The sequence below is a fragment of the Pezoporus flaviventris genome, unplaced genomic scaffold, assembly GCF_033815535.1.
Source record: "Pezoporus flaviventris isolate CSIRO_AGI_PZ_B2104156 unplaced genomic scaffold, CSIRO_AGI_Pfla_v1 ptg000006l, whole genome shotgun sequence".
In the NCBI taxonomy this organism is placed as follows: Eukaryota; Metazoa; Chordata; class Aves; order Psittaciformes; family Psittacidae; genus Pezoporus; species Pezoporus flaviventris.
Genome location: NW_026892554.1, coordinates 7,260,984 through 7,287,148, shown reverse-complemented (window position 1 = coordinate 7,287,148; position 26,165 = coordinate 7,260,984). Strand labels below are relative to the sequence as shown.

The window sequence follows — 26,165 nt, the reverse complement described above, 5'->3', positions numbered from 1 at the left end:
TAAGATGCAGATATCTCACCATAAATGACATCTTGCCGTTTGACAACATCTTTGTTCTGCTGCTGTAGGAACTTGCTGTCTACTACTTGGCTCCAGGACTCTGCCTCCAGCTGCTTGGAATCTAATTCCAGGTCTCCCATCAGCTGTCCTTCATTCATGTCTGCTCCTTCACAAAGCAATGTAAGAGCCATTAGGATGTGGGTCACTTGTCTTGTTTGAGATTCCTGTCTATTCATTTTGGTTAACTTCACTCAGTTTCTCTGTCATACCACAGACATCACATTCTCCTCTACTGACAGAATAATGACCATATGGAATTATACCACATAAGGCCCAGGTTATAAAAAGCACTTTTAAATGCTATTTGCACAAAACTCGCTCACCATTTTCACAGAGACCAAATTCTAGCTCAGCTAAAAGGACAATGGATACTTTATCTATAAAGCAACAACACCAGAGATGAATAAAAACCACAATACCCAGTTTGTCTTCCTTCATTTACATCACTGAATTGAGGGAACTTAGGCCTATGTGAAATCTGTGTTTTCAAGCTTAGAAAGCCAGAACTGATGCAGCTGCAAGTGAACACTACATACATTGCATACATGCATGTAGTCATCCCTGGAGACATCCAGGGTCAGCCTGGATGCGGTTCTGAGCAACCTGATGTAGTTGAAGATGTCCCTGCTCATTGCAGGTGGGTTGGACAAGATGACCTTTGAAGATCCTTTCCAATCCAAACTAGTCTATGATTCTATCTTTAAGAAAGAGTGCTCATTTGTGCCAGAAGTGGGGAATGTTCTTTTGTCACCATGAGCATGCCCTTGTTTAGTCCTTAATAAATTAAGGCCATTCTGCTCTTTTCATGCAAATACTGGCTAAGATGTAAAAATACTAATTCTAGCTTAGAAAAGCACTATATATAAAAATATTGAAACTTAAGAAATGAACTTAACTGATTTCATTTTCAAACCGACAAAACTAAACAGTTCCTTCCCCATTCTGGGAAAAATATGAAGCACAAGGCATCATCATTAGCATGAAGAAGGTGACAGAGTGCAAATTCTGCGGCTGTATAAAGGGGCCAGAGGTGCGGAACAGAAGAGGAAATGTTTGTCCCTGAGCTGAATTCCATGTAACTCAACTGTAACTGAAACCTTCTACATGTTTTCCCACAATTCAACAAGCTAAGGAAATTACTGTGTATTACTATATTCCAATATTAAAGTAAATGCATTTGCTTGTCCATTAGAAAAGAAAACACTTGCTGAAATGATAGAATGGATTTCCTATGTCTGGAAAGCAGCCACAGGGAGCTCTTACCTTCATCAACCAGCGATTCCACAGATTCATTCACCCGGCTGATTTTATGTAGGGAGTCTGTTGACTGAGACAGGAATTTCCAAGTGTGTATTAAGCTGTCATCGTTCCCAACTCTGCAGAAAAACAGAACACAGAATATTGTTTACGACAATAAAAACCCAGCCAAATGTACTTTGAAATATGCATAAGAAATGCATTTTTAATATGAGTTGAAAACCAAAGCAAGCATTGCATGGTTATGCACAATGCAGTCCTGAAACACCATGAAGACTGCAGCTCTGTGCCTCCACCTGATGGCTATGGACACAAACATACCTGAACTGCAAATGTATGCTCCCTCTGTACCCAGCCCAAGGCAAGGGAATTCCCTCCTTGAGCCCAGAGCTTCTCTGTGAAGTGGCCTTGAATATAACCAGGCCAACTAACATGGCTCTGAAGTCATGCCATGACTAGACTAACCCAGACAATCTGATTGTGCAGAATACAACTGATGGTATCATACATAATATGAGTAGTTCTCGTTTTGTGATGCTCTTTTTGTACCTTTGACATAAATCATAGTGCACAAATTTATTTTTAATGAGATGGATTTCTCCATGCTCACAGAGTCAGATAATACACACACACTCATGCACGTAGGGAGCAACCTTACCCTGCAATGTTCTGTATTGAGACACTTTTGGACAGTGCTGTAGGCTGCTGTGATCTCCTGTTATTGAATATTGAGGTTACGGTGTTTTCATCAGGAGCAAGTATTGCAGAGCGAGGGCGCTCCTTTGGTTGGGAGCCTGAAAGGGAAGCATCAGAGAAAAGTCAGTTCATGTAACTGCAAGGATAACTGAGGATGATGACTTTAACCAGGTTCTGCAAGTCACTTCCTTTTCTTTCTAGAGCCATCACCAGGAGATTGCAGCTGTTGGGAGCAGCCATACATAAGGAAAGAACATCACCTGCTGTACAGAGCTGGCTGCATTGCACTATGCTGAAAAGATCTAGGTGGGATCTGCAAGTCCAGGAACATACACTTGGGAAATAGAACTTAATTTTATTTGACAAATAACCATATGTAACAATCTACTATGTTGTCTTTTAGTTTCCCTGATCCTGTAATTATGTGTCTCCCTACTTCTGGTCGAACTCTTGAGACGGCTTTCTCTATCAGTACGTACCACAAAGAAATGCTAAATCTTATCTCATTACACTACGACGTACCTTGAAATAATCTTTCCATATTTATTCCAGATTTTCCCTTCTTTAGATGCACTTCTGCTTCTGGAGCAATACCTCTGAATTTGATGGTAAGTACCACAGTGGGTACATCTGTATTATACAGTGTGGTTCCATCTAGTGATCTCCAAGCTATTACTAGGTAAGCTTATCAAATCATGGCACTACAAAACCCATATGGGCTGTTTCACTCCTGTTCTTTTACCTGGGTCACACTGGGTAGGTCCACAGAGCAGTGTGTATCTCAGTGCAGCCAGGAAGAATTGTCAGTATGGCTCCTATTCAAAATTAAACTTTCTGGTTTTACTATCTCGAAGCATGACTATTTAATTAACCAAACAAACCAAAGCATTGTGAGCAAGGATCCTTACAACTTGCAATATGAACAATTTCTGTTAATATAATACTCCTAGTTTGATTCTTTCCAATATCAGATACCATGGACATAGGCTTCATCTTCCAGATTCTGTGGACTTACCAGCTGTAGGCTTTCAGTCAAGTAGTTGTTCTAGATCTAATATGACTACATCTGCTTACAGCTACATGGACACTGCAGAAGTGGATGAACTCTGTGCATCTTCAGTACAACTACTGAAACCCCAAACACTGCTTATCATGCACAGAAAATGCTCTTAGCCCTGCTTCAATAAATGCTTATCCTTCATAGTATTGGATATTAGTTGTCAGAACAGCTAAGAATAGCAGATAGAGATCATCACCAAAGCAGAGGGAAAGGAAGTTTTCTTACTTTTGTTTCTCATGGTTACTGTGGGTAATGAAGAGGTATCATGTGCCTGCAGCATCCCTCTCTGTGGCTGAAAGAAAAATGAAATTCACTGTAATTTCTCTTCCCTTCTCCCATCAGGCTGTCACATAAGTAAAATAAAAAAGCTGTATTTTCTTCTGAATCCTCTCACAATAGATCATTTCTGGCTCTATGTGTTTGTAACATATCTATATACTTAGCTGCACACAATCACAATCACAAACACATGTAGCCCCCCTCCAGTTGTCATCAATGAAATGGACAAAATAAGATGGAGAAATATGCAGCAAATGAGAAGACAAAGGGCTGACAATACTGAAAAGAACTGAAAATTATAATTGTATAAACATTCACCAGCTTGGAGAACCATCTGCACAAGAGGTTCCTCACATTTGGGGCAAGCACAAATTCTGCACGTTCCTCACAGAAACAATATACATATTTAACAGGTTAATGTGGCATGACAGCACTTGAGAATTAAGATACAACATTTAAGGGTGCTGCACACCCCTGAATTTTGCCAGTGAAGTGTTTTGTTGGTTTGGTTTTGGTTATTTTTAGGGTTCTTTTAATTGAAGCACAGGACAGACCATAAGGTTCCTATGTACCTCAGGGAACAAACACCCTGTGGTGTTCACCTGTAGCATTCACACACTCACAGGGCCAACTCTGTATTAACATGTGGTTCAGGGGAATTGCAGGAGAGCTTAGGGATGTTATTCACTATAGCAAAGGGGCTGAAGTTCTTTCCAACAAGCTGGGAACTTTGGGATGTATGGTAGAAGATGTTATGCATGTGCATGCTAAACTGTTTAAACCTTTTTGTTTATTCAGTAAAGTAGATGAATCTCTTACCTTCATTTTGACCTTTGCACAAGAAGCAACACTCTCCTTACAGCCTTTGTGAACAATTGCATTGCAGTCTGTCAAAAACATAAAACCCCCACCACGGATTAAACAACACCACACAGAAACGGGTCAGGTTTTGCCGTTTCTAATCTGAACTGTTATCTTGCACAACTGAGAATTACAGCTTTCAGGCATCACTGTGGTTTACATGAGCAGCCACTGATACTGAGAGACAGGGCTGGTTTCCTGGATAATTAGCTCTTTGTTTGTTAACAAGGTTTCCTCATGGAATTTAACAGGAAATTCTGTTTAAAAATAAATACAAAGATAAGTTGCCAGGGTTCCAACGGGTCTTACATTTAAAAAGAGAGAAAGAAAAAAGATGGAGTTATCCCTCTGAAAGAAAAGGTGGAAAGCAGAAGCAGGAGGCAGAAACAGAACCCAGCTGTCTGTAAGGCCAGTATTTTCTCTGAAAACACAAATACTCTTCTCATCAAGACAAGGTTTATGAGACCCAAAAGACAGGAAAGGGACAGGAACATTCATTTACATCAACTCAGGCATATCATAGCCAAGATCTACAGTACAGGAACCAAGTGCTGCTGTAATGCAAGGTTATCAGGAAAAGTAACAGGAGCATCTGCCAGGTGCCCGTGTTTGTGAGGCTGAGACTTCCTGCTCAAAACCAGATTGAAGCCACTGTTTTAGTCCAGAACCACATTTACTAATGCAAAAAGCATCAGTGCTTTACCACCACCCTTTGCTGCATATACGCCAGAGGAAAAGCTGCTGTCTTTTACAGCCCCCCCCCCCCCGACTCTGCCCATGATCCCTGCCAGTAGATTTCTGGGAATTTTTCTAGGAAGAATTCTGGGAAGTTCTCAAAGATTATTAGCAATAATTCTGGAAAAAGAAGTTTTAATTGGGCTTGGAACATTAATTCTTCTGACAGATAAAAGATAACTCAAATGCTCTCAGTATCTCAGTATACTGAGATTCAGTAGCTTAGAGAAAACCTGTTATTTCCACTCATTCATGGAAACACATTTTAACACAGATCATGAATTTTAAAAGTACATTACACTGTAAGCATAAGGTTCTAAATTATTTCTAGAGGAAATATGAAAGGAAAAACAAATTGATGCTCAGAATGACAAAATCTGCTCATATTCCTAGCATTTCCTACATTTGAGTCTACTTAATAAAAGCCAGTAACTGGTCTGATATTTTGAGAGAGGTAAGGGTAAGGCCACAGGGCGTTGCTATTCTGTCGATGTCCCACAGCTTCCTGTGCAAGAGAAGAAACCTGCAGTTTCTTGCAAAAACTCACAGGAAGTATCATGTTTCAGATCAAACAAAGAAGAGGGATAGAACCTGGTGCATGAAAAGAGGAGGTGAGACAATTCAGAACCACTAATTCACATTCAAGCTTTGAAAGCCTGTATGTAGCATTTAGCAGTAAGGCATTTTGATCTTTTTAGACTGAAAATCTAGTTTCAGGGACTTGATTCCTCCAATTTTACTCTTCAGCAGGCAGGAAGAGTTAATGCTTAATGCTAACACCACCAGCATTAAGAATTAAAACCCTCAGAAGCTTGTTTTCTGCATCATTGATCATAAAAAAATAAAAGAGGCCAGGCAGACAGCTATAAAAAATGAGGAATTTTTTGCTTGCCCATTTGTTTTAGAGCATGCTAAATCTTTCAGCATTGACTACCTGGTTCATGAAGCCGGGGGTGACACTGAAAAGTGGAGACACTGATTTTAAATGAGCCAGTGTTTAAAAAGCATTAAGAAAAAGTCATCCATGGGTAGACAGAGCATCAATGGTGGCAGTAAAGAAGTAGTCTACAACAGCACAGGAACAACACAGCCTCTGCTGCTGGTTATCAGTCACATCCAAGGCATTTAATGACTGATTTTAAGATGCAATGGGAGAAAGGACCACTCTCGGATGTGAGCTGGTCTGGGCCTGACCAAACTTTCCTGTGGCATTCATTTTCTGGCTAACATAGAAAACTTACAGTAATTTTCTGTTGTAACTCAAAAATCAAGGAAAGAACATCTACGCTAAACCATACAATCTTGCTGGATTATTTTAACTCATTGGGATATAGAGATTTAAACTGGGATATATTTGATTTTTTTAAGTGGCTTCAGAAGCTGTTAAGAAAGTCAAGCAGGGAAAGGGTGAGGATGCATTTGAGAGCTGATAATTATTGATGTCTTCTAGCTCCCATCAGACTGACACAGAGTGTGTGAACTTTGCTGAAATCTCTTCTCTTCCAGGAAACTCCAAACTGCCATTTGGGATTCAGCTGGCTGCTCCCTTCCCTGCTCACTGAAGTTGTTTCATATGCTGCTCATCTACCAGAACGAAGAGACAGAGCCTCCTGCTGCAGCCTGGCAGCAATTCCCGTACAGGCTTTTACTCATCTCTAGGCTAGTGGAGTAAAAAGTATTATTAATAGTAAGAAGTGGAGAGCTCTGAACTGCAGTGAGAAAATGTCTTATTTGCCTGCATATTCTGTAGCCTTGGGCACTGAGTAACCCGGCCAAGACTCTGCTCTTGACCACACAAATGCCACTGACCTTATCAAGCCACAGGCATGTGAAACTGCCTGATAAGAAAAGAGAACAGAATCACCAATCTCACAGGAACCCTCTGCCATGGTTCCTGCACTGCCTGCATTGTACTGAATGTACTCCACATGCACACAGGTAGTTGTCATTTGAACTGTGCTACGATTTCATGTATAAAGGGAGAAGAGGGTTAGTATTTCCCTTTTTTGTCATGCTGTTCTCACTGAGGGCTCACCAAAGCAGGGTTTCACAGAACTAAAGCAATACAGTAAATTCCCTACACATGGATGGGACACTTTTTCTTTACTGGAAATAAAAAGCCATGATACAAGCCAGCTTTGCCTGTCCTCCATCGATCTTAACACAGCACCTTAGTCTCAAGCCATAAGATGCAGCCAAAATATCCAAAGTTCTCCAGCTGACTGATACATCCCGACAACCAGGGGCAGAAATCCCCATGGGATGCTGTAATGTCTGAGCACAGGTTAGGAACACTTGGACACCTCCTCACAGCCACAGCTCATTTCAGTCCAGCTTCCATAAGGCAACACACTGCTCCATGAATCACTATCTCTAAAGACGCCCTTCCACCCCACACCCTTAAAGAAGAGGAAAATAAAGGGTAACGCTTGCATTTCCCAGATCAGATTTAATGAAAAACAAAAGGAAGGGGAGGAAAAAGACCCAACTTACTTGCACAGTAGTACGAATCCTTATTGAAAGGTTTCATACAGTGGTAACAGGTTGCTTGGGCTACAACGGAGGTTGCAGTGAAGAGATGTCCATTTAACAGCTTCTTATCTTTTTCTTTCTCCTTGGAATCTTTGTCCTTCTCTTTAGTCTTCTCTTTATCTTTCTCTTTTTCCTGTTGAGAGAAAAATGAACAAATACCGCGTTACTTTGCAGAGGTCTCTTCTCTAGTTACAAATTCTTCAGTGTTTGCCTTTGGCACTATGACGATATCGATCAGTGCACACCTTAACAATAGCCATGTGTGTGCATAGCCCTGCTGAAACTCCAGCTTTCAGCCCCCATGGGTATGGATTAACATACCATGGACTTGCAGACCCTTCTGCATGGGGATCTCGCCAACAAAGATGAATCTGTTCTGAAGGCAGCTACTTTCCTCCACTTTTGTGTTATATTTGCTTAGTGTAATGACTTACCTCTTCTGGGCTCTCGTGAATCTCTTCAGTACTTTCAATAAATTATGTTAAATACAATACCATGTAATGTGCATCAAACTTCCAATACAGGTAATTTTTAAGGCCAACATGTAAGACTCATGCTTTAGCAATTGCATGTTTAATGGAGAACACAAGCTCTTCCTCGCCCAACTGCACAGCATCACTGACAGAGTATTTTCACCTTCATTTTCCCTCTGACTGCCAACTTTTTTCATCAGTTTCATGCAACCCCCAGTAACCCTGTGAAATGTTTTGGGGACATGGATCTTTCACAAACTCTTGAAATATGGCACCACAGAAAGGCTGTGGAACAGCAGCAACACTGTAGAAGATTATCTTGCGTTCCAGAAGCCACGTTCAACCTCTGGGCTACTCAGCTCTGGAAAGCTGTCAAGCACAGCCAGCTTCCCCCATTTTTAGCAGAGTTTTTGCTTACTTTTCTATTGTAAAAGGGACAGAAAATGGTAAATACTAAAAATTTGGAGCACTTTTTACCTGAAGCCTTTTGTGGATTTGGAATTCTCCCAAACAATCTTTAAAGGAAACACCATAGAAAAGCTCCAAATTTGAATTACACCAACAACTCCTTGTCTTTCTATGTACCACTCTACAAAATGGTTACCATACAATCTGTATTTTAACTGCTACTGCAGATTTCATGGCATCTGAAAGAGAAGCTTAATCAGAAAGTGGTACAGGCTTCTGTAAGCTTATCTTTCCATTTTGTTATTTATATGCCACATGCCCTTTGCTAAGTACCGTCACAGCTAAGCATCAGAGAGCAGCCCATGTGAGTGACTGCCATGAAGCAGTTAAAAGAGGTACTGAGCTCTGCAGTCATCAGCAGGGAAACTTCTGATGACACACTCAAGTAGTAAGTAACTCAGCCCAAGGTCTATCCTCTCTCAACACACCCCAGGCAAAATGCCACTGTTGGAGTCTGTCCCTGTAAAGCCTCATAAAGAGAAAGTCTATTTACTGGCCTCAAACGCTATTCCATTCTGCAAATAAGCAAAACCAGGAGCATTACCATATGGAATAATCCTGTCTGAAGTAGAAAACCTGCCAGGAAGCGTCTGCTTTGTGGCACATCTCTGCTTCCTGAAAGTCATCATCTTAGATCACTATCCTGTGTAAAACTCCACAGCCCCATTGTCCATCTGCTGACCTCCCACCTTTAACCATGTCCAGTCTGGCAGGATTCAAGTGCTAAAACACTGCAGTTTAGTCCTTGGCTGATGGTATCAAGTTGACCAAGTCTATTCTAGGATTTGTGAATATCCAGGAAAAAAGATCATCCTATGCTCAAGACAAGACCTTACGGCATTCATGCTTCAAATGCCAAAGGGAGATTCATTGTCCTATACTTTAAACATACCTGCAAAGCCCAGTAATTCTACAGTCTGCCATAACACCCTCTCTTCATAAAAATCACTGTAAAAACCATTTTAATTAAAGCTGAACAACCCCAGGAAAAACAGGAAATGTGTGCACCACTTTCAAGGAGGAAACGGCGAACTTCACACACAGGGTGCCAGCTGTAGCACCGAAACACAAGGTCTCAAAAGAGACTGCATTTATTCTTTGTCGCTCTTTTCCTGTGACAAGTTACTGGAACTTCTGTAAAAAGATATTGTAAAAACAAACCCATCTTCCTGTGCTACTGAAGCTGCCACCATGACTTGAAGCTCAGCTTCATGGCTGAACCTGCGGCCACGGGCGCTAACAGACAAGCTGGGTACCGCTTGGAAATAAGCATGAAGCTCTTACCTCCCACTGCTTAAGTCCTACCAGCTTCACTGTTATTTGAGGTACTTCAGCAAATCTATTCCATTTCATCGACATCCTTCCCCTGGGGGCAGGAGAGCTGCTTCCCACCAGCATCAGCCCATTGCAACGACCCCGAGCTGCCAGCACTGCAGTCAGAAAGCAGTTAAGCAAAGGGGGAGGGCTCAACGATTGTTGCTAACTTCCTCGATGATGATTTTAGCTACTCTGCTGTTGCTTTCATCTTGCCCTACCTCAGCTTCCACTGCTAAAAAAACACATTAAAAAAGTACTACAGGCACAAAAAGATGGCATTGATATTATAGAAAGCACAAGCCAATGGGAGACCACCCATTTAAAAGGCAGAAGGTGGCAAACCAAACCCTCTGTGATGCTTAGGATACAGAAAAAGTGAATTTTAACATACCTCAGCGCTGCTGTGCAGTGCTTCACTAAACAAAGTGCTCCAGAAGACTTCCCAGACAGAAAGGCCTCATGTGTTTGCGCTCCTCCTGCTCTACAGGTCACAAATATTGCCTGTCTCCTAGTCCTTTTAAACACTTAACAACTCTTACTATATACACTGAAGCGCTGCTGGTGGTACAGCACTGCCTAATAACTGCGCAAGGCAAGAGAAATTACTCATATTAGGTTTTTTGTCATCATTTCCCAGAAACTCCCTACCAAAAGAAGAAAATGAGTATTCCTTTTTTGTCTAATTGACAGAGAAAGACTGTCACAAACTTGAATTTAGACTTCGCAAACAAGAATCTGTGCATGCTACTGATTTCAAGAGATTCCCTGACTAATCCCCAAAGTGCATTCCAGAGATGGGTAAATTCACACAGACGCCTATCAGTATCCCCTGCAGTTACACACTCCAACATCCCTTTCTTTTTAGGGGTTTTTACATAACTTTCTACACCATTTTTAAAGAGCCATTGCCATTAATAGCCTCAGATACACTTTATTTCATGGGTCATCTTAGGAACAGTGCATTTCTGCAGGTTTGAAGTAAAACTGAGTCGGAAAGAAGCTGCAGGCTCCCTGCCTCCTGACAGCCCAGACAGCAGCAGCAATCAACTCTTCCTGTCCAACTTCCTCTTTCAAGGTTTGTTATATTTTCTTTTTAACTCTTACAGGTTTCCATCAGCCAGAATGTTCTCAGAAATCAGTCCTCCCAAGAAGTTTTAGGTCTAATTATTTAAATGTTCAGCTGAAGCCTTCAAAACGTATGCAATGCAAACACGCCACTGCAAGCAGAGAAGAAACTGTGATTTGAATATTATGGCTTTTTAGTAAAATCCCCAGAACTGATATGAGCTTTGTAGTGCACGTTATTGTTGGGATTTTGGAGCAATTCTGTATGAACCGTTTCGGACACTATTATGAAATTACTGAAACCAAGAGTACACTTATTTAACAAAAGCAAGCATCTCAAAGCATTTCAGTCTTATCTTCTCACCTGTGCCAAGCAGATCTCTTTTATCTCTGTGTGTGTGCGTGTATATATATATACATATATACACACACGTACACACATATCTCTACAGTTCTTGCTTTAGAGATTATACACCCGAAGTGCAAGAACCGGTTAATGAATTTCCAACTCCTTCAGAGGCTGTGCAATGTGCTCCATCACTTCTCACCAGTGGTTTGCACAGAGGTTTCTATGTAAACAGATCTTTTATTTTTACACTGTACTTTGCAGCAGGGAACAGCATTGCCTTAAAGCTGCAGAGCAGCAGCTCTTGCTCGCATCTTGAAAGGCAGAGCCATAAAGAGGAACTGTGCATTAGAATGACTGATCTCAACAGAGCTGGTACCTCATTGCAAAGGTGATGCAATCTTCCAAAAATAAGTATCCAAATGTGTGTTGGAGCATCAGAGCACACAAACCCAGCTATGTTAGAGGAACCTCAGGCTGAAACATCAAGTGCTTATGTTGGGAAAGGCTAAAATCAAGTTATTTTGTGCAGATGAAACGTATCTCCTCCCATACGTGTATGCTTCAGCCCCCAGCCTTACTCCACTATAGGCACTATATTTATGCCACATTTTGTTTCCTGACTGCTATTGAGGCACTCGTCAGAATATGTAATTATGCATCTCAGGGGCCTTCCAACAGTATTCACCAACATATTAGCTTCACATCACCTAACTGCATAATACACACAGCCTGCTGTGAGGTAAGGTGAAGTTAGCTTGTCAGACATGATGAACTGAGGTGAGATTCGAGTAAAAAATCCAACCAAGCCAAACCCCTCCAACATATATTAATCTCCAGGGGACAACCTAAGGCAACAGCAGCCTGTGTGTGTGAAGTATTCAGTATGAATGTAGTTATTTCTGTAACCAATGCTGTTTCCAGGAAATTCGGCTGTGCTGAGCAGCGCTTGAGCTTCAGCAAATTAAATCTCAGGTTTTCAAGGATGGAAAAAGGGGAAAAATATAAATATTGGCCATCATTAAAGGTCACAGCTTGGGCAGCTTCTCCAGCAGTGCATGGGGATTTTGTGGCAAAAAGGAGAAATAAAAGGGAAACACAACATGGCCTTCGGCAGCCAGTCCCTTCTTACAGCTCCTGCCCTCGTTTTATTAAACACCTCTCAGGTTCTCTAAAAATTAGACCCATCCATCACTGCAAAGCTGTAACTCATCCCAGAGAACAATCTATTCTCTAGAATAAATGAAGCTTCATTCTGTGGGGAAAAGAGGCAAAAACATTGCACATGAAAACTCATCTCGGGTGCATTTCAACTTTGGGGTGCATAGTTCCCATGTAGCTATTCCCTACTACCCCATAGTCCATCCTCCCCTTGCAAAAGGAAAAAAGCCAGTCAAAGAGATAAATACCACCCTACGGAAACATACTGAAAAACAGAATTCATCTCTGCTACCTATGGGTATTTCACGGCTGCATAAATCACAAGAAGCACTTACTTTGCTCTTCTTGCTGCTGGACATTTTATTCCTGAGGTAGCTGAAGGTGCGACTGACTTTGGTTGCACCTTTACCAGCGGGGACACTGCTGCTCTCTTCAGATATGCTAAAATCAAAGAAGAAAGAAGTTGCTTTTATTTTTCTTTTCATCCCACAGCATTTGTTAAACGGATGGATTCTTTTTTAAAGGACAAATGCATTTATTATCCAACAAAGTGACGGGTTGTTTTATGGTTGTTTTATGCTTCTTTTCAACAAAGAAGGCAAAGTGAAGACAAAATGCCAGTCCAGTAGCTTGTCACGCATTTCAAGGAATCCTTTTATTTGCTTTTTTTTAGCAATCTCCATTCTCAAACCATGCCACAGCACCCTCTGCTGCTCCTGTGGTCAAATAACCACTGATCAGGCCAGCACCGGTCTGTTAAATGGCAAATACTGCAGGTACAGAGCGAGTCTTGGCATTTAATCTTCAGTATTTTAGACATAAAGGGACAGACATGCACACATCCTTTAAAAAGAGAAATCCCCTTCTAGAGGATGAGATGCAATAAGCCCTGAAGAGGCAGTGAGTGTCTTTACTAGAGACCACACTGCAAAGCCTCCCTTGAGGAATGAGAATACTAATACCAAGTAATAAACAGTCATTTGTATCAAATGAGGCATTTCTGGGAAGCCAGATATTTTCTGGCAGTCTCTACATGCACAAGCTTATGACTTCATCGTCTATGAAAGAATAAGAAGTTATGGAGGAAACTATCATTGCATTAAAGGACGCAGTCTGTCAATAGGAAGTACAATGCAAACCAAAAGCAGAACAACAGAAAGACAAATGAAATCAAGGAGGAGAAAACAGCAGCAAGCTGCAATCAAAGAGTCTCCCAGCCACAAAATGAAGCCAAAGCTATCAGAGTGACACAGAGACCAGACACCCAGCTTCTTCAGTGCCACAAATGTCCTTCCCCCAGGGAAGTGCTTTTAAAGCTGGCACCCACCACCAGAAAGACTATCTCTTCTCTACAGCTTGCAAGGATGAAAAGTAACAGACAAAACCATGACCTTTTTGGCCTTCATTATAGAAATATAAATGGAATTGACTAAAGGGAAGAACAACTACTTTTAGTGTAAAATATAACTCAGGGTAAATTGATACTGTTTGATAAGACATAACCTGCTATGTTACTAGCTACGGATAAACACAGAGGCTTGTTAGACCTACAACTGACTTGTATATTCTATGATCTATAATATTCTTAAGCCTTTTAATATTGTCACCAGCCTGACAACTTGTGTTTTCAGCTGAAGTGCACGGGTGCCAGCAAGGCTTTTGGGTGTCTGAAGCAGAGCCCACTGCAGGAGTCCCACCAACAGAGATGTGGTACCCCCAGAATACTGTACCTCTGAACCGAGGAAGCTGTGGGGCCGCCAAATGCCTGCGTACCTGGAAAAGATCGGAGGGGCAGGGGGAAGGACATGTTAGACTGCAGTCTTAGCCCGCTGAGTTTAAAAACAGAGTTTGTGTATTTGGATGGTTCAAGAGGAAGAGGAAATGTTTTCCAGAAGTGAGTGTTTAGAATAGATTTCATGTGCTCAGGATAAAGCCCGTTCCCTGTATTCTTAGGTGCTCTCAAATTAGGTGCTGAGGTGAAAGCATGCTTAGTATTTTTACCATTCTTTAGCTATTAAGCAAAGGATGGGCATCTGTGCTGGTAAATGTGCTGGTAAATCAGGGTATGTGAATCAGAACTGCCAATTCAATGACAATAGGTATAAATGAGAATCATTCTGCCACAATGCTTTAATTTATACACCACTAGAAAGAATCTACTGTAAAACACATCCAGGTTTCATGTACGAAACTTTTATACTTGATAAAATTATAGTACATTTTCCCATCAAAATCCTGAAGCACTTCATAAAGAGTAAGGGAAACAAGGGAAGCCTTATTCCCTTTTCCACGAAACATTACCAGCCTAGGGCTTAGTCACAAAAACACTGTGCTTGAGGAAAGTCTGACTTTCAACATGAAGCTGAAGCCCTGCCAATGACACAAGTTCTCTTTATATGCAAGAAACCTGCTTGCACAATGCATTTGGAGCAGATTAGGTACCTGACACCATTTACCAGAACCATCAAAGAATACTGAAATACCAGGATGAACTGAAGCAAGGGCACTCTCCAGGTTAACTGAGCTTGTCAGGACTCCAAAATACCCTCACTGCAAGCCCTGTTTGCAGCCCTATCTGAAGTTCAAAAAGCAGAATGATTGATGATCTTACTAGCCTTGGTAAGCAAGGCAATACTCTGGCTGCAAATTCTGCTAACATACTAAAGCTAAGGGTGAGTGCAAAAGGGCCATGCGACATCAGAGGCAGTGAGGGTCCTCTATCTAAAAGCAGTAAGTGCATTAGGAAGAACTGTGCATACAATATTATGCCTTATGATTCTGAAATACACATTTTGCTAACCGCTGATTCAAGTGTCAACACGGACTGGGCCAGAAGTATCATTTCTTCACATTGAGAAACTAAAATACAAGCATACCCCATTACCTAATCCCTGCTCGGGGATCTCTCTTAGTATCTCCCTTGCAAAATCTTTCATCTACTTAATGATCTATCCCAAATACATCGAAGTTAGCAATACTGTAACATTCATCAAATGAAGTCTACTACTTGCTTTCCTGACTGTGCTGGAGGTTTTTGTAGAACATCCACTACCAAAGTGCCTACTAAGCTCACACAAGCAATACACAGACTTCCAAATCCCTGGCTAATGCTCCAGTGACTCTGGTTCACATTTCAGCTCTAGTTTGATTTTAACAAGCAGACTTCCTTAGTCTTTCTTTTTTTTTAATAGATTCATCAATTTGACTGGATTTAAGTATTTCATACACCCTTCTGTGTCTTTGCAGGCAGTGTAAGAAATACGAACACTGAATCAAGAGCTGTAATAACTTGGTATTCGTGATTTCTTCAGCACCTTAACAAAATACATTGCATGTGAACTTCAATTATGTACTACTTATCCTTCACTGCAATAATGTTTCATCTTTAAAATGGGGGATTCTTGATTCAGGCAAAATGGATTCAGACAAAAAACAAGGTGAAAGCCTGCTTGTGATTTCATGCTTCAGGTTACAGTATAACATCATATGATCAACACTCTGCTGCAAGCCATAAAACCCATGAAGATAAGCATAGGAAACGACACATTTTCTCTCCTTCAGGGTTTTTTACAGAAGAGGGGAAGGAAGATTTATTTCCAATTTTTGTGTTTCCTATCATGACCAGGTTCAAACCTAAAATATGACTTCACAACCCACACAAATAGTTTTGTTCAAAGGACAGGACTGCTTTCTGTGTGCAATGAATACGGGCTTGCAGCCAAATATTCATGTAATTATCTGAGCACCTTTTAAGCATCACCCACCAAAATTATTTTATATGGTAGCTGGACTTGAAATAATTCATCAAGGTCCATTATGCTGAAAACAGCAACTGGATTAGGGTGTTGCAGACCAAAGAAACCAGCTCACAACCCCTTAATGTTGACAGAAATTAAACGTTTGTGGGTCAAGAAATTCAAAGGCTTCACAATAGTTTTCTGAATGCACATACTGGCTTGTTCAGCCACCTGAAACCTACAGCTTAAATATACCATGATATCGAAGAAACTCAACTAATGCTCTAGTGAAAAACACACATGGAGAGGCTGAGGAGTGGAAACTGAAATCCAAGTGCAGTCTCAATGCTAATACACACACCCACCCTCTCATGAGAAATGAACCCAGAACATGTGAGAAAATAAACAAGCTGATCTGGGACTACTACATGAAAAATGCCCATTGCCAAAGCAGTCTTATGAATAGCTGTGGCTAAACCAACCTTTTTATAAAGTCACCACAGTACCCTCAAATATGAGGGAATAAAACACATATAAAGAAAGCAGCATTTTTGTTTTGAGACAGTATCTGACATTATTTTAAATGCTCATTGTTAACTGGTTGAGGGAAAGAAGATAAATACTGGCCAACAGAAACACCCCCAAAACTTCTATACCCTGACCTGACTGGTAGGAATTATTCAACTGGTTGGATGCTTAAACCAAACAAAAATAAATTCAACCCCAAAACCCCAAACCCCCTCCAAAACAAGCAAAAACCCATGAAGAAAAGCAAATCCACCAAAAAGTTTAGCCAAGAGTACTCTGAACCGTGGGAGCAGGACACCAATGCACAGCTGTGTGTTTGCAATTCACTTTGTGAGGACCATGAATTGAGCGCTTTGTTGAAGACAGAAGGACAGAGCAAAGGGGAAAGGAGGGAGAAGCTGAAATATGGAAATGGGTAGTATCACACCAGGGAAGAGTACAGGACTTTCTTGTAGAAAGGGACAAAGAGTGAAGACTGGGAATGGAAAGGAGGAGAATTTAGATATCTATGGAGTACAGGCATCTAAGTGGATGGAGTGTAGAATTCTTAAATTCAGGAAGCAACCAAAATCTGTTGGACTGGAAAGCAATTTCCCCCATCCCAGTATGGGCAGGAGGGATGTGGGATAGTTTCCTTGCAAACCTTTGATATGAACCAACTAATGCAGCTACTCTGAATTTTATTTAGGTAGAGAATTATTTGTTCTGGTTTACTTCAACAGTCTAATAAAACATGCTTAAGAAATGGGGAACTTTTTCTATTATCACTGATAAGACTATTTAAAAAAACCAAGAGGCTAAATTATTTTAATTCAATCTTTTGCATTAGTTGGGCTTCTTTTAGCAATGGAGTTTACACGAGGAAAAAACCCACCACCATATAACACTTGTCTGTTTCCCAACAAAACTACTATAATATCAGGACATGGACATGAGCATCTTGATGATACAAGGTGCTGAGCTGCAACGTGTGCTTTTGCTCAGGAGTTGAAGTTGCAACCAAGATTTACAGAGTATCAGGGCTTCTCTCCTCTTCTCCTGCTTCCACTGAGCATTGTACTCATTCTCACCTACAGAGGGGCAAGGATCTACCTCTTCTGTTAACTGCATGCACTGCAACAATCTCAAGACAAGTATTTTGGTCTTAATAAAAAGATAATGACTACATTGCTGGTCAGAGTGGCAAACAATGGTATCTGCCACATGGACACAGACCAAAACTAACCAGATGAGAAGTGGTGGTGCTGATGTACAAGACTTTGGATTATAATCCTTTTATTCTGCTACTAGTTAGTATTCAGATACAGGACTAAGATAATGCTGTTAGACATCATGCAGTGAAAAGGTTCATTCAAAGTTTGCAAGGTGAAACTTCAAGGCCTCAAGCAGGAAACCAGATTTCCCTTTGTTTCCACCCATAATGGCTGCAATGCACAGAAAACAATTACTTACTATCCACCTCCTCCTCCTCATCACTGGAAGAAGAGCCAATAGAAAAGAGAGTTTTAGACTTAGGAATGAGTGGAGAGATGCTGAAGGAGAAGGAAATTCGTCTCGATGGTCGAGTCCGGCCCTGGGCTGAGAAGTGGGTTAATAGCAGACATTAGAGCATGCTTGAAAATGCATTTAATAACATAAAGGAGAGGAGAGCGGCCAAAGCAAACTAAAACCAAAGCAAAGGAAATGTCTGCAAAGCAGCTGGCTTCAGAAAAGGCACAAGAAACAAAGAACTGAGAACGTGCAAATTCCAGAGGATGCAGGTTTCAGAGGATGCAGGTCTCACTGCATGCATAACTCCAGGTTCAGGCTTTCCTTATTTTTGCTGGCATCTTTTTATAGGACCTTTTAATGAAGATTTAAATTTGAACAGTTATTTTCCCAAACAGAATACCAACAACAAAGTGGATCTCTGGACAAAGGGCATCTGCTTCACTGAAGTAACTGCCAGGGAACTGAACTAGAATGACTCAAGGTTGCTGGGTACCCATCATTCACATGGTATATCAGTGTGTCCTCAGGAAAGATGAATGGGACAGGGCTGGGGAAACTCTGCCCCAGGGACAGGTCAGACCTAAGGGTTCTACATTAAGCAACTACACCAAACATCTTCAGTGCATGTATTCAGGCACTTTTAAGTCATTCCATGGCATGGATAAACCAATTCACTTGCACAACAGGGTAAAGAAGCTAAAGACCTTATCAGTATTAAAATTACAGGAGAATAAAGTAGAAATGATTACTCTCTTTGAGCAAAACACCCCCCTTAGGTCACATATAAAGAAAATTTTTTGTATTGCTGGTATCATAACCCCAAACTAAATTCAGAATATAATATAAAAATACTATTCAAGGATATTCAATGCAATGCAAGCAATGCAAAGCAAACTCCCCTGAAATTTTCCTTCAGCCATAAGTCACAAATGCCAAGAGGCAATTTGAGTAAAATTATATGCAAACTTTTCCAATGTAAGCAGAACAACCCTAGAGGGACCCAATGAAAGGCACTGAAATAGAACAATTCAAAGCAAGACTCGTGCATTAGTTTTGTTTAGACTGCCTTTCAAAGGAGTAGTTTTAGTGTCCCAGACCTGAAGAACATGACCAGGCAACACTGCTTTCTTTCTTCTGTAGTCTACTGTCTATTTAGACTAAAAGTCAAGATGAACAATAATACTTTACTGTAAATAGAACCACCTCCTCCAGCACAGTTCAACTCAACTTCCATTTCAGTGGTTTTATTTATAGCAGTTCCTGGCTTTGCAACAATGCTCCACACTGGAAATTTGCTATTCCAAAGCCGAAAGCAGTCTTCCGAGCACTCCAGCCAACAGCTCTTGTGACCTCTCTCTATAAAATGCTGAAGGATTAACAGTTGTGAATGGCCACAGCAGCTCTTGGAACATCTGAGACATCAGATGGAGCGCAGGCTAGAAACTCGGTCTTGGAAGTAGCTCCTGCCTCAGTTCATATGACAATAAACAGGGAAAACAAGAGAAAGCCCTCTGTGTGTGTGTTAATTTGGATTTAGTTTCTGAGGCCTTTGTGCAGAACATGCTGCTTTCTTCCCATTCAGACCCCTTTGGTTTTGAACACCTACCACAAAATTACGCAAGTTTTCCTAGAATTCACCTCCATGAAATCAAGGATTTATTCTTGCATATCTCTCAAGTATTCTGTTGTGATAATATCAGTGTCAAACCTAGATGATACAAGGGAATTTCTACAAAACCTTCCTGTAAAAGGCACTAAGCTGCTTCACATGTATTATGGTCACATCTCAAGTAACTTTACTCCTCTTTGAAATCAACTGAGGAAGAATCAAGTGATGTACTGATGAATTCAGGAAAGTGTCAGAGTTGGGAAGAGTCCATGACCTGTGAAAAGACTCTCAGGGTTGGGAAGAGCAATCTTTTTGGTTGCTCACATCAACCGCCTGAAATTCGTTACTTTTCAGAAACAACGTTCCTATAAAACTGAGGCCCTTCTGCGGAGTCACAAATTAACAACTGAGAAAATAAAGCTCACAGAAGCATTAGTAACTTTTAACTTCAGTGTCCAAAACTCGGACACATCCACCTCAAAGCAACAGACTAAACCTGGTATTTCTTTCGCAGTCTCTCTTCACGACCATCATGGCTAGGCCATCTCTAGAAGACGGGCTCATCAAACCTGTCTACCACCTGCTCAGGCCTCGTGGGCATTTTAACATGAGTCAAAGAAGAGAGAAGTGGAAAGACAGGAGGTTGTCCAGTTCCAAGAGGGAGCTACAAATCCTCCCGTCATAAGCCCCGCCACAGGCCTGAAGGGAAGTCTCAAGGGAGAGGGAGATGAACCTCAGCTGACCAAGCTCTCTCAGCCACCAACAGCCCATTTGCTGGGAGATAGCCAAGTTATTCACAGTGTTTGGTTACCAATGGCAATAAATTGGTTGCTTAACAGAAGTAATAATGAACGTCTTCAGCTCAGTGAGCAAAGCCACTCCACAGAGCAGGAGCCGGCCTTTCCATGGGACAGATCTGCCCGTGCTTTGGTTACCGTTGCTGAGGAGCACATCCGTTAGGCCACATGCTTATTAATCACAGAAGAACGATGGCAAAGGATGTTAAAACTTCTCCTACAAAGCATAATCTCTGTGAGCTTCCTCCTGAATGAATAAAACGCCCTTCTTAACGGTGCCTTTCCCTTGTTCAGCTTTGCAAGGAAGAAGTATGTTAATAAAGAGGAAAAGATCAGAGACCATCACTGATTGACAAGAGCAATCTAAAATGTCAATACCATTTCTGGCTGGCAATTAACATAATGAAAGCATGTGTAACATGGTCCTTCTAAGCACATCCAGCTGCAGCCTCCTGAATGACTTTTTCAGCTGCAAGAATCCATTCAGTGATGCTGCTGAATTCACTGCAATAAGTGAATTCTTGTTATTGCCTCAATTAAGCTAAACTGAAAAAATTTCACCTCATCACCATTTCTTCAGAAATGAGATTTGATAAATTACACCCAACTGCCCCAAAACATTTAACTCAAAATAAACAGCAACAAAATCCCCCCAAGGAGAACAAGGATTCGCAAGTTTCCATGTTCTCAACATTCAGAAGAATCTAAACTGAGTTCTGCCCTTCCACCCACAATTCCATGCAGCAGTGAAAAATTCCACATAATATAGGAAAGCAAGAGCAGGTACTAGCAAATTCTGCCTTGGGAAGGTAGCAAGAGATACTTAATAATACAGATGAGAGAATGGATAAGGAAAAACTGTGTTACTCACTGTCCAGCACAGGTTTACTAATTGACATTAGAGACATAGATTTGGTCAGTGGAGATGAAACAGCAGAAGAGCAGAAATTAAATCCTTGTGGCGGTGATGTCTGATGCATCTGCAGAACAGAAAACAACCACAGTGAGCAAATATGTGAAGAACAGCAGCACCATCCCCACTTCAGATCAGTGCTCACATTTACTGAAATTCTGACTTTCAAACAGGGGAAAATGTCAGTGATCCCATTTAACAGGTGAGAAATGCAAGGATCATGGAAAATATGAACAGTGCCACACAGGTAAAATGCAACATTTTAAGTGTAAGATAACTATTTATGCAAGAAATGGTGAGCCTCTGGCTGCTTGATCTTCTTGCAAGGTATTACAAGATGGATATTGTTAACTGTCCGATGGCTGCTAGAATTACTGCTGTGATTCCAGTTCCTCAGTATAACTGGATTGTGGTAACAAATCTGATGCTTAGCTGTGTGTTCTCCAAAAAAGCCATTCCTCAAAGCAAGAGAACACATGAAAGTCATGACATGATAGCTCTACAGGCTGGATCTTGTAGGACCTGTTCACTGCCTTGATGTACAGCAGTGATTTTATGAGGTAAACGGCCTGGCTGGCTAATGATTCTGGCATGAGCCCAGAAAATACTATGGCTGAAGCTTCAAACTCAGAAATGCAGGGTATTTATAGTGTTTAAGACTGTAATTGTTTCATTAATATAAAAAGCAGAGACTCTCATAGTACTGTGGCACACCAATAACTATCACAGACTTCCACTCCAGAAAGACCACTCTTAATATTCTTAATACACAATTAAAATTTTGCTTAACTGTTGCTTATTCTAATGGGCCTTTTGATTTTGGTTATGACTCTGAAAGGAAAAAAAAAATAAAATCTTTATTTTCCTCCTACACTATGAAAATAAACCTGAAAACTTCAGCAGACAAATTACTACTTGGAGTCCATGTGCATTTCAGGACTGCAAAAGGGAGTGTAAGCATTAATTGCTGTAGCCTTATAACACCTCTGATTGATGGTATCCCTACATCTATACTAAAATGTTCATAACTTTTCCACAATTATTCATGCAATCAGGGGAAGAAAATCCTAAGACTTTTGCCCATCAACCATGCTGCCCCAGAGAACCAAGCAGCAAATTTAACACAGTGGAAATTCTTCCATGTTAGAGATGGAAGATTTTAATACTATATATATATAGGGTGGAAGCCTTCACTTGGGAAAACTTGAGGTTGTTTTATCTAGATATCCAGCAATAGCTAGACAGCCTTACCTGGTGATCGTATTCTCTCATTTCTCCTTGCTCGAGTTCTTCAGTGAGCAAGACCAGGGACCCACACTGGTTGCTAGCAAGCGGACTCCGTCTGAGGTCTTTGGAGCTCAGAGAAGCTGCCTCCAGGTTTGTAGAGGGCTTCTTGCTCTCACCAGAGTCTCCAGCAAGGCCTTCTAGGCTGTAACTGAAGAGAAAGCATGGTGGTTAGATGCTGACATACTCTTAGGTACCAGTGTCTTTCAGCACCGTCAAGTATAGAACACAAGGCAGTCGCTAACTGAACTGTGCAGGGATACGCTGATTTTATTCCTCAGCATGTTACTTTTTTAATGACCAGGTGCAGACAGCAGTGGAGGGGTTCCTGTTTTTCAGACCAAACAGCAACATCTTTGCACCTCTAATAAGACACAATAGTTGCTTGAACAACTGTTCATACTCGTGTGGTCAACAGCCCTTCCTACTGGTTCTTTTCACCTTCTAGAGCACAGGAAAATCTAGAAACACCTTAAGTTTTCTGTAGTTCCACATAGTCTCTTAACTAGATTTTACTAGGCTCCCCTTGGAATAAGTCACTCAAATTAAACTACCTTGTATCAGCATGGTGCTGCCTGGCCTGGACCAGCACCCAACGTTCACCTCTGCAGACACATCCTCCGGATCTGTTTAGCGCTTGCCACTGCACAAAGCTTTGGCGCTGACAATGTCCTTCTTTCTGCCAAAGCTGGTTTCTTTCTGCTGCTAGACAAGCAACCTCTACAGAAAGAGGTTAATATATTCTCTTCTCACCCACACAAAACACCCCCTCTTTCGCACATGGCTATTTCAATTTGATATATCTTCTTGACATTATCTTCGCTTCTACCCCTTCTGCTCCTTATCCCCAAGCACTAATAAGCCCACTGCAATGCCAGTCTGGATTAAAGAGCAAGTGTCACAGATACACCTCCTGGTACACTAGCACAGCTCCATGGCTAACGTTTGATTTGATGCTCCCAAAATCCTGCTCGTTTGAAGCAAGACCTAACCTGGATATGTATCTCCACCTGAGGCTAACCATGACATCTCAGTGGCCAACAACCTGGCATTTAAACAAATGAAAGGGAAAAAACACTATAAACTGTACAGATTATTTAAAAAAACAAAAGAGCTTTAACTTCAGGTAGACTTGCATAGTGGTGATTAACGTTCTGGATTCCTTTAGAAGCATCAAGTGGCTGATCATCTATGCAAAAATTGCAATAAACCTTGAATAAGAAGCTTTAGTAATTTTTTCATGGTAATTAGAGAGAAAGAAAACTAGTTGAGGCATTTACAATTTAATCTGCTTTAGCAGATTAAACTGTAAAGAAGATTTTGACTCAACAATGTATATCAATAGCAGGCATTATAAAGTTTATTCTAAAACACCTGCAGAGAGAAGTCAGTCCCATTTCTACTTATTATTTATGGCAGAAGAGTATTATTTTCCTTGCAACCCAAGATGTTAACAGCGATGTTACACAGTACAGAAAAACCAGCATGCTGTTTCTTGTGACACAAACAGCTCGAAACTGCAAATATCAGCCATTAAAATAGTTGTCAGTGGGTGATACTGATCTGTAACTTGTATATACAGACCAAACATAATTAAATATGTAATAGGGACAGATTAATTTCTTAATATCTAGTCTTCAGAAAAAGACTTAAATAATAGCTCTACCCACAACCAGCAGGAACTGCCAGAGGAAAGCTATAAAGCTATGAAATCTGGGACGCTGGATTCCAGGCAGCATCAGATGGAGATCTGACTTGCAAGCACCAATCTCAGCTCAGGGACTTTCTACAGAAGAGAAATTGTCATCTGTGGCTGTGAGATTGGGTTTTCACAGCAAGATTTACATGATGAGTCTCTTTGAAGAAAAAACTAGATCTTTCAATTTACAAAGAGCAAGTCTGTAGGAACTCAAATCCTTTATGAGATCCATCCAGAACAAAGCGGCACTGAATCACATTAACTCTTCTTTTGATTCTTTGGCTGTCACCATTATCATTATGATCACTGCTGTGGAAAAAAAACATGCCTTAAAATCATCACGGAACAGAGCAGCTCAAACCAACAATGCAGCTTCTTTAATGCTCGAGGCCAACAAAAAGCAGCCACCACCTTCACCTGCAGCCCAGTTCCAAAGACCCATTCCCAGGTCTAAGTGCCGGAAAAGCAGACGAAGCAAACAAACACGTGCACGCTTCAGCCAGAGCAGCAGTGGAAAAGGCGACGCACGCAAAGCTGATGGCAGGGTGTTTGCAGTGCTCCTTTGCTGCTGCTGCACATTGATTTATACTGTACCTTCTACAAGTAAAGTCAGGACCCATGGCAATGAACTGTACGCCAGAGGGACACCAGCTCAAACTAGGAACATCAAAAGAGGCAAAGAAAGGAAAAGGGCTGTGATTATTGGATTGCTATGGAATAGGGGAATGTTAAAAGACTCTCCCTCTTGCATATCTTAAAAAAACCCAAACTCATAAATAATGCAGAAACTACGACATATTTCTGGCTGCCACAACACACCAGTGTGCCCCAAATGACCAAGGTTACCACCAACTGGGTAGCAGGCCAGCCCATGCTTCCCCCAAACTGACTCCCTTAGTGAATATACAATCTACCGGAGAAACTGCTCCTTGTGGGGAGAGAAGTTTTGGGGGAAAACGAGGCTGAAATGCACCCAAACCAATTTTGCAAAAGTAATCGCATGCATCCATTGTGTTAGTAATGATTAGCATTCTTCTGGGACCTCTCATCCCCAGATCAGAGAAAGAATCCCTTAGATAGATTTAATCAAGTCCCCTCCGTACAAGTATTAATAACCTGAGGCTACACTAGGGAAAAATAAGGAGAGAGCTACATTCTTAAGTGCTACACAGCAGATATGTGAAAGAAGAAAAAAACCAGGCTTGTCGTCCTGCTAGCTCGGGATTAAATCAAGTCTTCAAATAGTACTTTGACTAGGAAACCTTTCAGCACCCACACCCCAAAGGATCCCAAGTTGCATCTTGAAAGATACCAGAAATGTAAATATAGGATGCAAATAGTTTGGTGGTTAATTTAAATACTGCTTTTGTTATTTTTTTTTCCCTTTGCCAGTTTGTGGCTCAATTGCAGGTCTTGCAGACATGGATAAATCAATCTTCTTGTCAGCTATCACATATAAAGGATCCCTAAATCCTGGAAAAGCTATCCAGGAAACATATGTTGTCTGAAGGGAATTTTGCATCAGCACATATCTACCAGAGCAGCACTGCACAAGTCCTGCTCCCAGCCCCTGGCCTGCAATCCACATGGGCAGGAGCCTATGAAAAGGGAAGAACAAGTATAAGCACCCCATGGCCACAACTTGTGAATGCCTGAAGCCTCAGAGGGCACAGAGGAAGGTTTAAAGCCACTGACTGCATCACCCCATACCAAGTCCTCATACAGTTTCCACTCAAAGTCCAACACTGGAAACATTCAGGAAGGGTTTAACAGTTTGTTTTCAACAGTGGGATTCAG

General features: G+C 41.2%; 1 protein-coding gene across 9 annotated transcripts in view; it reads right to left on the bottom strand.

Moving 5' to 3' along the window:
- The window catches only part of AKAP13 (A-kinase anchoring protein 13), a 468,794-nt gene that overhangs the window by 277,470 nt on the left and 165,159 nt on the right, over positions 1–26,165 (bottom strand). For 5 of the 9 annotated variants that reach the window (XM_061446743.1, XM_061446744.1, XM_061446745.1 and 2 more), the window contains 12 exons: positions 24,963–25,025; positions 22,637–22,820; positions 21,344–21,452; positions 18,028–18,153; positions 14,041–14,083; positions 12,646–12,751; positions 7,442–7,613; positions 4,172–4,239; positions 3,299–3,365; positions 1,976–2,111; positions 1,324–1,436; positions 20–166 (listed from right to left, as the gene is read on the bottom strand). In XM_061446743.1, coding sequence (XP_061302727.1) covers positions 20–166; positions 1,324–1,436; positions 1,976–2,111; positions 3,299–3,365; positions 4,172–4,239; positions 7,442–7,613; positions 12,646–12,751; positions 14,041–14,083; positions 18,028–18,153; positions 21,344–21,452; positions 22,637–22,820; positions 24,963–25,025 — 1,334 coding nt within the window. The remainder of the gene's footprint in view (positions 1–19; positions 167–1,323; positions 1,437–1,975; positions 2,112–3,298; positions 3,366–4,171; positions 4,240–7,441; positions 7,614–12,645; positions 12,752–14,040; positions 14,084–18,027; positions 18,154–21,343; positions 21,453–22,636; positions 22,821–24,962; positions 25,026–26,165) is intronic. The other 4 variants (XM_061446746.1, XM_061446747.1, XM_061446750.1 and 1 more) reach the window with 2 other exon arrangements.